This window comes from Mus caroli, chromosome 13, assembly GCF_900094665.2.
Source record: "Mus caroli chromosome 13, CAROLI_EIJ_v1.1, whole genome shotgun sequence".
Taxonomy (NCBI): domain Eukaryota; kingdom Metazoa; phylum Chordata; class Mammalia; order Rodentia; family Muridae; genus Mus; species Mus caroli.
In genome coordinates, this window is record NC_034582.1 from 69,027,248 (window position 1) to 69,040,580 (window position 13,333).

Sequence of the window (13,333 nt, forward strand, 5' to 3'; positions counted from 1 at the left end):
TACTTCATATTTCCTAAACATAGGAAGCTATTGTAAGTAAAACTGAAGAAAAATTACAATATCTAGTAGGAGACTTGAATCTCCTAGTTTATTTATTGAAAAAAAGAACCAAAAGAGGCTTTTAATCAAGAAACAGAAAAACCTTTAAAACTCTCTTGTTAGTCTGCATCTTTGGTCCTTGGTACTTGACGACAGTACAGAGGACCTCTGTGTTATTTGCTACTACTGTATCCAGAAGCTTCCTAAGGAGGTTGAGATACTAATCTAAGGCTGTAATGATGTCATTAGGAGTCAGCTTAACATTGCCTTAGGTTTCTATTGCTGTGAGAAAACACAACCAAAAGCTACTTGGAGGAGAAAGGATTTATTTCACGTCACAGGTCTCAATCTATCAGGGGAAGTCAGGGCAGCAACTCAAAACAGAAAGCTGGAGGCAGAAACTAAGGCAGAGACCATGGAGGAATGCTGCTAGAGACACGAGCTACCAGGGCTTCATCCTGCTTTCTATGCACACCAGGACTACTCATCCAGGAGTGGCACAGCCAACAGTGGGCCGTGCCCTTCAACATCAACCTTAACCAAAAGAATGTCCCACAGGCTTGCTTACACGCCAACTGTTAGAGGCACTTTCCCAAATGATGGTCCCTCTTTGCAAAGAGTCTAGCTTGTGTCAAGTGACGAAAAAAAAAATGTCATGACTTAATTGTAAAAATAGCTGTATCACCCAAAATAATGTACATATTTTGTGTAACCCCCACCAAAATTCACATGACATTTTCCATAGACCTAGAAAAAAATCCTAAAATTCAGAACACAAAGGTTTTGAAAATCCTTAGTGGAAAGGCAATATTTGTGGGATCATAATACATAATCTTATATTATATAGCTATAGCAATAAAACCAGCATGGCACCAGCACAAGACTTGTAGACCAATGGAATAGAATACACAATCTAGAGGTAAATCCATATAGTGTAGCCACTTGAGAAATTTTAGATTCATTTCTATGTGTTAAAGTGTTTTGCCTTCATGTATGTATGTGCATGCCTGGTGTCCATCTATGTCATAAGGGGGAGGGGACAGATCCCCTTGAGCTGGAGTTACAAATGGTTGTGAGCCAGGCAATTTGGGTGTTGGGAATAGAACCTTTGTCCTCTGCAAGAGCAATAAGTATTCCTAACCATTTATGAGTCCTTTCTCCATCCTGTTAATTTTTTTATAAAGTTTTAAAATGTACACTAGAGGAAAGATGCCTTCTTTATTGAATTCTGCTGGAGCAAATAATAAAATGTGACATACATCACACATGGGTGATATATTATTATGAAAATATCCCTTACATTATGTGGAGTTTGAATAGAAATGGCCCCCATAGACTCATGTGTTTGTGTAAATAGATTTGTTATCAGGGTCAGTTGGGTTCAACTGGAGTCAATAACTTGTAAAACTTTGTTAAAGTTTACTATAAAGGATCCTTCATACCTTCCCTATGTGATGATTTCTGTGCAGTCTGGGCAAGGGCTTGTGAGTGTCAATCGAGACGCATGTTTTTTACTTTGAAAGTTGGTTAGAAAAAGTGATTTTTATTTTAAAAACTTCCAAGTTTTATTTTGTTTTTGTTTTTGTTTTTTTTTTGGAGAGAGAGAGAAAGAACATAAAATTGTGTAAGGAGGGAAGGGACTATACCAGAGGTATTTGGAGAGGAGAAAGTATAGGAAAGGAAGGAACAAAAAATTTCCGAGTAATTAAAAAATTTGAAAACAATTGGGTCATACAGAACAGTAACTTCCAAGTGACTTGAAGAATATAAGTACTGGTCAAAGAATGACAAGTCACCTCGCTAATCACCAGTAATATAGAATTAAAATCTGCTACCTGTGTCCTTGAGTAAAGTGGAATACTTTTATTTGTGATAGAATTATGTCATCCAATATACAACAATGATAATACTTTAAGAAACACTTTTATTTATTAAAACAACTACACTTCAAGATCTAACATATGGCCTCTGGAAGAAAATAACTCTTGAGAACCAGTTTTGTTCTTTTGATATAATAATTTGAGATCTGTTCTTCATTTAGTTTTGAAAAGTGAGGCTATATAGTAAATTCAATTGTATAATACATTGATATCCTTACAGACATAAGTTATCTGCCAGATTCTGAAGTCTGTGATATTTCTTTACATTATATCAAATAATGATGCCCTGTAAATTATAACCAAGTCCTTAAGTTTTTGTGACATTCCATGTATTCACTGGATTTGTCTCATAATAATTTCCTTATATTCAGTAAGATCTGAGGTGTGCAGAAAGACTTTTTATTTTATATTCTTTTTATTTACATGTTTTGTAGTTTAAGTATTTTGCTTTTCTGAGGTACAAATATTAGACTAAATTCCCCCTCGTCATTACCTGTATAAAGTTTCTATCTAGTATGAATTCACTGATGGTTAATGAAGATCAAGCTTCAGTTAAAAGCTGTGCAACATTATTTCTATTTGCAAGGTTTCTTACCAATTCAAAATCCCTGCTCACTGATTATGGCATGAATAAAGGATTTGACACATATTTTAATTTGTAGGGTTTCTCTTATGTATAAAATTTTGATGTTGCAGAAGTATAACATAACTGTTTAACACATTGCCTCCATCTCTGCATTTGTAGGGTTACTCTTTAGTACGTATGGATTCTATGGTATTGAGGGAGGGCTTCACCATTATTAAAGGCTCTCCCAGAATCTTCACAGCTGTAGAGTTTTTCTCTAGTATGAATTCTTTGGTGTTGTTTAAGGTTTGAAGAACAGTTAAAGCCCTGTCCACATTTTTCACACTTATAGGGTTTCTCTCCAGTATGGATTCTTTGGTGTTGACTAAGAGCTGAACAGTTATTAAATGCTTTGCTACATTTTTCACACTTGTAGGGTTTCTCTCCAGTATGAATTCTTTGGTGCTGAATAAGGGCTGAGAAATTATTAAAGGCTTTGCTACAGACATCACATTTATAGGGTTTCTCTCCAGTGTGAATTCTGTGATGATAATTAAGGTGTGAAGAAGAATTAAAGGCCTTGCCACATTCTTTGCACTCATAAGGTTTCTCTCCAGTGTGAATTCTTTGGTGATGAGTAAGGCTTGAACTATTATTAAAGGCTTTGCCACATTCGCTGCATTTGTAGGGTTTCTCTCCAGTATGAATTCTTTGGTGTTGAATTAGTGCTGAACAATTGCTAAAAGCTTTGTCACATTCTTTACATTTATAGGGTTTTTCTCCAGTATGAATTCTCTGGTGTCGAGTAAGGTAAGAAACCATGGTAAAGGCTTTGCCACATTCTCTACATTTGTAGGGTTTATCTCCAGTGTGAAGTATCTGATGATAATTAAGATATGAAGAACAGTTGAAGGCCTTGCCACATTCTTCGCATTTGTAAAGTTTTTCACCCGTGTGAATTCTCTGGTGCCTATACAGGTGTGAAGAACAGTTAAAGGACAAGCCACATTCTTCACATTTGTAGGGTTTCTCTCCAGTGTGAATTCTCTGATGCTGGGTAAGGCTTGAAGACCAGTTAAAAGCTTTGCCACATTCTGGGCATTTATAGGGTTTCTCACCAGTGTGAATTCTCTGATGCTTATACAGGTGAGAAGAACAGTTAAAAGCCTGACCACATTGTTCACATTTGTAGGGTTTCTCTCCAGTGTGAATTCTTTGATGTGGGGTAAGGCTTGAAGAACAGCTAAAAGCTTTGCCACATTGTTCACATTTGTAGGGTTTCTCTCCTGTATGAACTCTCTGATGTTGAATAAGGAGTGAGTTCCGAACAAAGGTCTTGTTACATTCTTTACATTTATAGGGTTTTGTTCCTGTTGAATAAATGGTAAGGTATTAATAAAAATTATAATCTTTATATTTCTAATAATTATCATTAACATAGATATTTTTATTCCATTACATTTCATATAAAAATTTACCCTCACATCAACCAGAAAATATAAACATATTTCTACAGCCCAAATCACTATGGCATTATTCAGAAAGTAACACAGGCAGAAATAACCTAAACTCCATTGCACTGAAACGGTGAAGACAATATGGAATATACAAATAATATTCAACCAGTAAGAGGTAATCATATTATCTGCCATGAGGATAATTCTTAAAGGATAAATGAAATAAAACACAAAGATATATTACATGACCTGAATTACTTGAAGATTCTATAGTAATAAAATTTGTGGGGCTGGAGGGATGTCTCAGTGGTTAAGAGTACTGACTGCTCTTCCAGAGGTCCTGAGTTCAATTCCCAGCAATGTATTCGTCATATACATATACATAAAATAAAATCATTTTAACAGTAGAATGGTAAATGGAATAGTTTATACATGTAGACAAAAGCATACAATTTCTTTCATAAATATAGTTAGTTTCAAAAGAAAAATTATTTTCTAAAAATATAGTGTATAAGAATTTGAATATAATTACTGAATAGTGTACTCAAAATACTTAATATACTTTTATATAATTTTTATACAATTAAAATAAGTTTAAATTTATCAAATTTATTGTTAATAAAATTATCTGTAGATCACAGAAGTTTCAGTAAAGGCAATGTATTCATAAATATTTGATAAAATTAGTATAATTTCTACAAATATTCATTTGACAGGATAAAACAACTATTGAGTGTGGTATGGAAACAGGTAAATAAAAACTAAATTGTATTGGAAATATAGATACAGTTAATAGATATTTTATTGTCTTACATTTTCTTTTCTCCCTCCAGTGGAATAAATGTATTATTATTATTATTATTAACTTATTCACTTTACATCTCATTCACTGCACTCCTCCCAGTCATCTGCTCCCACAATCCCTCCCCATGCCCCCTTTCCTTCTCTGAGTGGGTATGGTCCCCCTGGATATCCCCCCACTCTAGCATGTCAAGTCCCCATAAGGCTAGATACATCCTCTCCCACTGAGGCCAGACAAGGCAGCCCAGCTAGAAGAATATATTGCACAAGCACCAATTCCTGACACTATTAATAAGCATACTCTGTTATGTTTGCAGACAGGAGTCAAGCCTGGCTATCCTGAGAGGCTCCACCCATCATCTGACTAAGACAGATGCAGATACCCAGAGTGCCAAACAGTGGATGGAGTTTGGAAGCTCTTATAGAAAAATAGGAGGAAATACTACAGCCCCAAAGGGGATAAGAACTCCACAGGAAGACCAACAAAGCCAACTAAGCTAGACCCTTGAGGCTCTCAGAGACTGAACGACCCTATGCCTCCCTGTACATGTGTAGCAAATGTGCAGCTTGGACTTCATGTGAGTCCTGAACACCTGGAGCAGGGACTATCCCCAAACTGTTGCCTCTCTGTGGGATATGGTCTTACATTTTGTTAACTGCCATCCAATCAGACTATATCTAAACAACTTCTTTGTGAGAAACTGGACTGGAAAAACAAATCCACAGAAAACAGAATTCCAAGTAAAACAAGAAGTATCATGAATCTGTAAAATTCTGAAAGAATACTAATGTTATAATGGTTTGACACAAGAGTTCTTTAGAAGTATATACAAATGTCTAAGGTCTACACAATAATGAAACATCTATCATGATGTCGGTCTTCATAGGCAAAAGGAATTACTTTGATCGTCATGAATGAGCGCAGAGATCACTGGAGGAGAAGAACAAAGCTCAGAGGACTTAAAAGTATGATATGATATCCACATGAGATGTCCTTAGTTAAAGAATTAAATGGAGAGTCCTCAAAATGATTTCTGTGAAACAGCTTATCAATCCACATTTTAGAAGTCTGACATTCTGTTGGAGTTTTGGGCCTCTCATCTGTGTCCCCTCATTCATACTGCCCTATATACCTGGGTACGTAGCCACTGTTGCTTGTTGTTTCACATCCCAAGACTGTTGTCTTTTTTCCAGAAATGTGACCAGATAGGGCTTAGAGAAAGCAAGACCTGTTTGTAGAAAAATGGATCATGATGCTTTATGTTATTCTCTGGGAAATCAGCATTTCTATCCAAGTATTTTGCTTATAATATGGAAAGAAGACTAATGAAAGCTTGCAGGAAAAAACATCTCTCTAAATGTTTCCTGATATGTAGGACGGTGAAAGGCAGCCTGGTTCCTGGTTGGTTGAGCTAAGGTTAGAAACCACGGTGACCCTAAATGGACAGCAGGCATTTTGCCTGGTTCCTGGACACTAGGCTCCTGACAATTAGCCAATAAACTCCCCTTTCCAGACACGTCTCCCTACAAAAGGTATTTAACCCCACCCTGAGAAGTGGGGTATTGCTTTACTCATCCATTTTCTGCCATGACAATAAATGCCTTAAAACCATGCATGGACTCTCTTTTCATCAGGGTCTGCCATGGGTTGCCATATAGAAGGCCTTTGCCTATTGAACCGTGTCAAATCTCCAGTACAAGGCCTCTCTGTGCTCCCAGACACAACCACCAAGCCAAGCCAAACAGCCACCAACAAGCCAAAGACTCCTCCCCGTGGGATCCAGTTGACGTTCCCCTCTTTTCGCCCATGGCTCCAGGCCAGATCCAGCCCATGGGCCCCCACTCCATTCTCAGCTCTTCCGCAGCTCCCAGCGGTACCTGGGTGCCCAAGAGCTTGAGGAACAGTTGGCCCTGGCCTCCCTGCAGGCCCGGGGACCCCCGAACCAACTTCAGCTGTCTCTGGGACCTCAGGCTGCATTCCCCCACCCCCGGAGCGGTTCCCCATAGCCCCACCCGGTGTGGGCTAAGCGCAATCAAAACTCCCTCATCCTGTCTCCCTCAGTGGTCCAAGCCCAGTGGCAGAGCAGACCCAGGACCCCATTTAACCCTACTCTGATAAAAATATTGTAATACATAGGAAGATTTTATAATTTGTAAATCTGGAGCTTTACCTACAAATACAGAAAATTTTAAATTAAAGGGTGCATTGTTTTACTTTAAGATGTGTGAGGTATGTCTCGTTCAACTGAATTTCTAAAATTGCTACTAGAATAAAGAATTCATAATTTAAAACAAAAGAGGTTAAAAGTAGAAGAAACATAATAAAACTTATCTAAATGATTATTAACCATCCCTTTATTTTTTTCCTTAAAAGCAGAAATATAAAATTCATTGATATAAAACATAAGCTCCCATGACATTTTCTATAAATGTTAACAACGAATTAAGGATTCAGTAGGGAAGTGATGCTCACCCAGAGAGACAAGGTTGCTGTAATTCTCTAACATCACATCGCTATACAAATCCCACTGAGCAGCGTCCAGGCATTCACATTCCTCTGGTGAGAAATCAATGGCCACATCTCTGAATGACAACCACCCCTGGAATAGAATGAATGAATTGCAAAAGTAAACAGTTACCAATAAATAAAGTTAGGTATTTGCTGACAGTGTAAAGTGTCCTTCATAAGTAGTCAGCATGATTTAAATTGGCATTGGTTAAAAACGATCATTGACTTTAATATAAAAAGATTCATTACACTTATATATTGAAACTCAGTTTAAGTACAATACAGCATAGACTTTGAGAAATATAAACTGCCAACTATTTCTGCTAACATATAGAATAAATGTTGAACTATGGTTAAAGTTTACATGGAGGCTTAAAGCTGGAAGGTAATTTTAATTTCACTTTCAACATACTACAATTATGGATCTAGGAGCTCATTTCTAGGATCAATCCCAGAAGAAATTCCATCCTTAAGCATTATGCTGAGGAATAATTTAAAACATTTATTCAGAGGGACAAAAGGCTTTGTTGGCTACTGTAGTTTTTGCATCTAGGTGTTGGTGTGGGTGGAGCTTCACGGTTCCATCATACTTCTTAATGTGCCATATGCAAATCTATCTGAAGGCCCTGAGCAACAAGACCTGGAAGTGGAACATAGCATATGAAAGCACACTTCCACATCAAGCATGAGAAATCCGAGATCCAGAACACTGTGAGCATCCCCCCATGACTAGTAGAGGCTCATATTAACAAGCAAGCAGTTGGAAGATTGTCACACTCTTTTGATTACAACATCCAGAAAGAACCAATCTTGTATCTAGACCTCTGTCTGATGGGTGACTAGTCTTCAGTCTGCATTTCTTGTGGGAGGTGAAGGCATTACTCTGTACAATAGTTGTTTGCCCAATTTAAGTTAAATTAGAAATTTCAGTAATAGCCAAAGAACCTCTGTTAAAAAATGTTAATAAAGGTTTTGTTGTATGGCTAAAAATGTTAATATTTAACAATGTTTGGTGTTGGTGGGTTGAGGGTAGGAAACTGACAAACAATCCTTGACAGAAGGCTCCTGGGCATGCAGAAGTCCGTGCACATATGTAATTTGTAATTCTTAGTGGTTAAGGATGCAAACAAATGTTGAGTGTTGTGGCATATACCTTTAATTATAGCACTTTGGAGGTAAACAGATCTCTATGAATTGGAGGCTGGCCTGATCTACATTGCAAAACAGTGTTATAGGCCATCAAGAGCTGCATAGTGAGACCCCCCTTAAAAATGCAAATGAGTATCATGAAATTGAATCACTGTTTGAAAAAGTAAAATTTCTTTTCAACATAACAGCAAAGAATATGAATAACACACACATAAACTGGTGTCCTATCAATGACAAGGAAATATGTTAGTTCATATCAAATCCAAGAATAGTAGACAACAAGTTGATCTTTACATAAAGAACTCATTATAGTGGCTAAGTCCCTTCACTGATTTCCTGCAGGTCTGAAGTTGTATGTCTTATGTCACTGTCAGCATCTTAGGGCCTCTTTGTTTTCTTCCTTACAGTCTCTACCAGCATTCACTATGATAGGTAGGCCTTCTCATGGGGCTTCTCCAAATCTGAGCCCATGTTTCTGAAAACTGTTAATAGTGCGATCCATTTTTCCTTGGTATGGTAGGGAAAGAGCCTCTATTGCAAACCTTCATGAGTTAGACTGGGAAATGAACAGCTTTCTCTTCAATGTGCTTTGATTGACTTGTGTGTATCAAGATGATGGAGCAACAGTGGATGATAAATATAACACTGGCCCATATATCCCCAAAGGGAATGTAGTATATTAAGGACTTTCCATATACAATTGTCTCAATGAAAATACTTTCAATACAAAAGTTTATTAATTCAAGGTAAAAATTATTAATGGCTTGGAAGACAAGGGTGAAAGAATGGGAAAAAACTCTGGCTATAGGAAAGACATATTTTACAGAGATAACCTGGTTATAAGAAGAGGGGAAAGTATTTACAATATTTACTAGGTATATTAAAGTATAGATTTACATATTTTAAATATAATATACTTTGGGAGGAAAATTAAGACCAAGCCCTTGTCTTAGGCCACATTTACCTTAGAACCAGCCATTTCTTCTTCCTTCTCTGGGTTTCTTTCCATATTTGACTCAATCATGTAGATCATGTAGACTTTCCCAGACCTCCTTTTGTAGGTTTAAGATTGGTGTTAGCTTTCACTTAGTTGTTGATGTAGTTCTGCTTCTTGATTTTACTAATAGTTTTAAAGGAGATGGTATTCAGCTTAAATCCAGAAAAACACTCAAGATCATTGTTTTTACATAAGGAGGGAAAAATTATGAGGCTTTGATATTTCATACCTAAAAAGGAAAATAAAGATTATAATTTTCAGAAAATAAATGAATTAATTTACCTGTTTCTTCTATGATAGACTATTAAGTGAACAATAAATCATACATGAACACTTCTAGGACTGCCAATTCTTTCCCATATAATTTACTATTAAACGTCAATGGCCAGGTAACAAGATAGAGGATCATCAATCAGAGGCCTTCAAAAGTGGACTATTTTTTAAAAAGACTTATTTATTTACTATATATGTAAGTACACTGTAGCTATTTTCAGACACAACGGAAGAGGGCATCCGATCTTATTACAGATGGTTGTGAGCCAATGTGTGGTTGATGAGATTTGAACTCAGGAAGAGCAGTCAGTGCTCTTAACCACTGAGCCAACTCTCCAGCTCTCACTCTGACCCTTTTCACTCTGACCCTGCTTGCTCTGGGCCCCACTCACTCCAGCCCCTCTCGCTGTAGCTGTCTTTAGACACCCTAGAAGAGGGCATCAGATCTCATTATGGATGGTTGTGAGCCACCATGTGGTTGCTGGGATTTGAACTCAGGACCTTCAGAAGAGCAGTCAGTGCTCTTATCGCTGAGTCATCTCTCCAGCCCCCAAAGAGGACTATTTATTGTATTCTTGAATCACTGAAACAGATTTCAATCATAAGGTATCTACTTTTTTTTTGTGAGGAATTTTTTTTCTCCACATTTTGCAGTCACAACAAAATAGAGATTTTTTCTACTGATTTTCTCTGGTGTCATTATCAGTAAAGCCATGAAATTCCATTCAAGACTATCTGCCAAGAAGAATAATCTGAGAAAACCATTCACTAATTACTAACGGAATATAAAGTCAATGTTCTAGTTTGCTTCCTGCTGTTGTGATAAACATCACAGCACATACCAGCTTTGGGGGGAAAAAAGATGTATTTTTCTTTATAGTTTATATTCCATATGATGGTTTGTATATTCTTGGACCAGGGAGAGGCATCATTTGGAGGTGTGGACTCTTTGGAATAGGTGTGACCTGGTTGGAGTAGGTGTGTCACTGTGGGTGTGGGCATAAGATCCTCACCCTAGTTGCCTGGAAGTCAGTCTTCCACTAGCAGCCTTTGGATGAAGATGTAGAACTCTCAGCTCCTCCTGTACCATGCCTGCCTAGATGCTGCCATGTTTCCACCTTGATGATAATGGACTTAACCTCTGAACCTGTAAGCCAGCCCCAATTAAATGTTGTTTTTATAAGACTTGCCTTGGTCATGGTGTCTGTTCACAGCAGTAAAACCCTAACTAAGACATGCCATCTGTAAGGGAAGTCCTGGCAAGAACCTGGGGGCTACAACTGAAACAGAGATCCTGGAGGAATGCTTACTACCCAGGCCTATGACTTTCTCAGCTTGCTTTCTTTTCTTCCTTCCTTTCTTTCTTTCCCTTTGTTCCTTTCTTTCTTCTTTCTTTCTTTCTTTCTTTCTTTCTTTCTTTCTTTCTTTCTTTCTTTCTTTCTTTCTTTTCTTTCCTTTCTTTCTTTCTTTCTCTTTCTTTCTTCTTTCTTTCTTTCTTTCTTTCTTTCTTTCTTTCCTCTTTCTCTCTTTCTCTTTATTTCATTAAAATTATTTTACTGTAAATTTCAGAATCTAAGAAGTCATGCATGTTACATGACTAAGATAAATTTGAGATTATTTATTTATTTATTTATTTATTTATTTATTTATTTATTTATTTTTACCCAAGTATGCCTTGTGGGGTGGCACTGTGACCCTCAGGCATGAGAGGGACAGGTTCCACCCCTCCTTGAAGGGTCAACCAGGTGATAGAAGATTCAATTAAGTCCCACTAGCTATGGTGAATGCATTCCACCCTCTGGGTCTGTTGCCCTGGTGCTGGCCTGAGTTCAGGCCAAGAAGTCTTTTAAATGCTAAAAACCAAACTAGAACTTCAGCAGCAGTCTTGGTCTTAAATTTAAGTTTCTGTCCCACTTCTCATTTAAGTAATATCTAATAATGATAAAACTGTATTGTTTCAATGATTTACATTGAATAAGAGTTATGATCCAATTGGTTCTGTAAGCCAAAGGATGACACTGCTTCCTACATGCAGAGACCCACAGAGAAGCTGATGATACTCCAACGCCTGAAGACAAGTACTGAGAAACACATTAACCCAGGGTTCTGGATGGCAGGCATGCCATCAGAGGTGTCACTGCTAAATCATAGGCACATGGGGTGGATGGCTGGCTATACTTGTAAGAGGTCAAATAGACCTTGACGGCCCATGTCGACCACCTTCCTGCTTCGAAGACCAATGACTGCAGCCTGTACCCTGCACTGGCAATCAGAGTTGTATTTATCCCTTTTCTTGGGACAGGTTTCACCATAAAGTCCTGGCTGATCTCAAACTCGGTATGTATACCAGTCTAGCTTTGAACTCTTTGCCTTTACTTTCTAAATGCTGGGATTACAGATGGGTACCACCACACCTGGACTTGGTATTCATCATTTAAAAGGTCCCTAAAGACATCATCTTGAAAGATAGAGCTGTGGGAAGGTTTGGGAGCTTGTTGGGCGTGAAAGAGGTACAGGTTGAGACACTTTGCTGCTGCAGTATCTGAGAGGTGGTGTGATGCGGGAGAGCACCTCACTGTACAGAATGGGAACAGGAAACAAACAATCAAAAACAAAACAAAACAAAAAACAGCTGCAGAGAACAGCCAGCCAGCTCACATCTTCTGAGAAACTGCAACAGAATGAACAGCTAGCTGCCCATCCCAACTGCAGGTTCCTCTCCCAGATTCTCCTAATTGTACCCCATCCCTTAAAGCAGTGGTCCTCTAAGGGAAGATGACTTTGTTCTCTAAGGGAAGGGGACATTTGTCAATGTAGGAGATATTTTTGGCTACTGTCACTGAGAGTGGGGTGCCAGTGGCATCTAGTGGGTAGAAGGCAGGGATGCTGCTGATCATTACATAATTTACAGGGAAGCCTCCTATGGAGAATTTCTGAAAGGCCAATGGTGCCCAAGTTGACAAACCTGTTGTAGATGGGAACTTCACTTTTGCCCTTCTGAATCTAGCAAGAGCCAAAGCCCTTAAAACGACAACCAGGCCATCGTGAACACTCTATCTCAAGCCATTGCCAGGATGGGCAGAAAGTCCAGCTCCCCCAGTGTCCTGTAAACGTACAGTCAGCTGCTGGTAGTCTAAATTCCAGCGAATACAACGAAAGCCATGTGTCTTTTTGTCTTGTCTCACATCTGAAATGGCTGCTACTTCTTTCTTAAAGCCAGTGCAACACCAACGGAGCCAGGATGGCCACCGCAGCAGCCCCTCCAAAGAGCACAACAGCCTTGCCCTCAGCAGGCAGGGCACCCTTTGCACCCCTGGCAGCAGTGACCTCCCCAGTGTTGCTCTTTTTCTTGCTCCCAGCCCCCTCCTCACTCAGCTAAGCATCCCTTTCTACCCTCTTCACAACAGCAGGTCTCACTGTTACTGCTTCCAGCTCTTCCTCACCAAGCTCCACAAACACAGACAGAGTGGGGCTGGCTTTCTCAAGGCTCATCATTTCTAGGGATTCCTTTTTTTTTTTTAATTTTTAATATTTTTATTACATATTTTCCTCAATTACATTTCCAATGTTATCCCAAAAGTCCCCTATAGCGCCCCCCACTTCCCTACCCACCCATTCCCATTCTTTTGGCCCTGGCATTCCCCTATATTGGGGCATATAAAG

General features: G+C 38.5%; 1 protein-coding gene and 1 pseudogene across 3 annotated transcripts in view; both read right to left on the reverse strand.

Moving 5' to 3' along the window:
• Positions 1 to 345: 345 nt before the first annotated feature.
• LOC115029036 (zinc finger protein 420-like) overlaps positions 346 to 13,333 on the reverse strand; it is a 23,140-nt gene continuing 10,152 nt past the window's right edge. Inside the window, exons 2-5 of one of the 3 annotated variants that reach the window (XM_021180391.2) lie at positions 9,365 to 9,520; positions 7,216 to 7,342; positions 5,876 to 5,971; positions 346 to 3,854 (exon numbers count right to left, since the gene is read on the reverse strand). In XM_021180391.2, coding sequence (XP_021036050.1) covers positions 2,674 to 3,854; positions 5,876 to 5,971; positions 7,216 to 7,342; positions 9,365 to 9,433 — 1,473 coding nt within the window. In that variant the 5' untranslated portion in view covers positions 9,434 to 9,520 and the 3' untranslated portion in view covers positions 346 to 2,673. Of the gene's footprint in view, positions 3,855 to 5,875; positions 5,972 to 7,215; positions 7,343 to 9,364; positions 9,627 to 13,333 lie in introns of all 3 variants that reach the window. The other 2 variants (XM_029468341.1, XM_029468342.1) reach the window with 2 other exon arrangements.
• LOC110308056 overlaps positions 12,870 to 13,333 on the reverse strand; it is a 2,544-nt pseudogene continuing 2,080 nt past the window's right edge.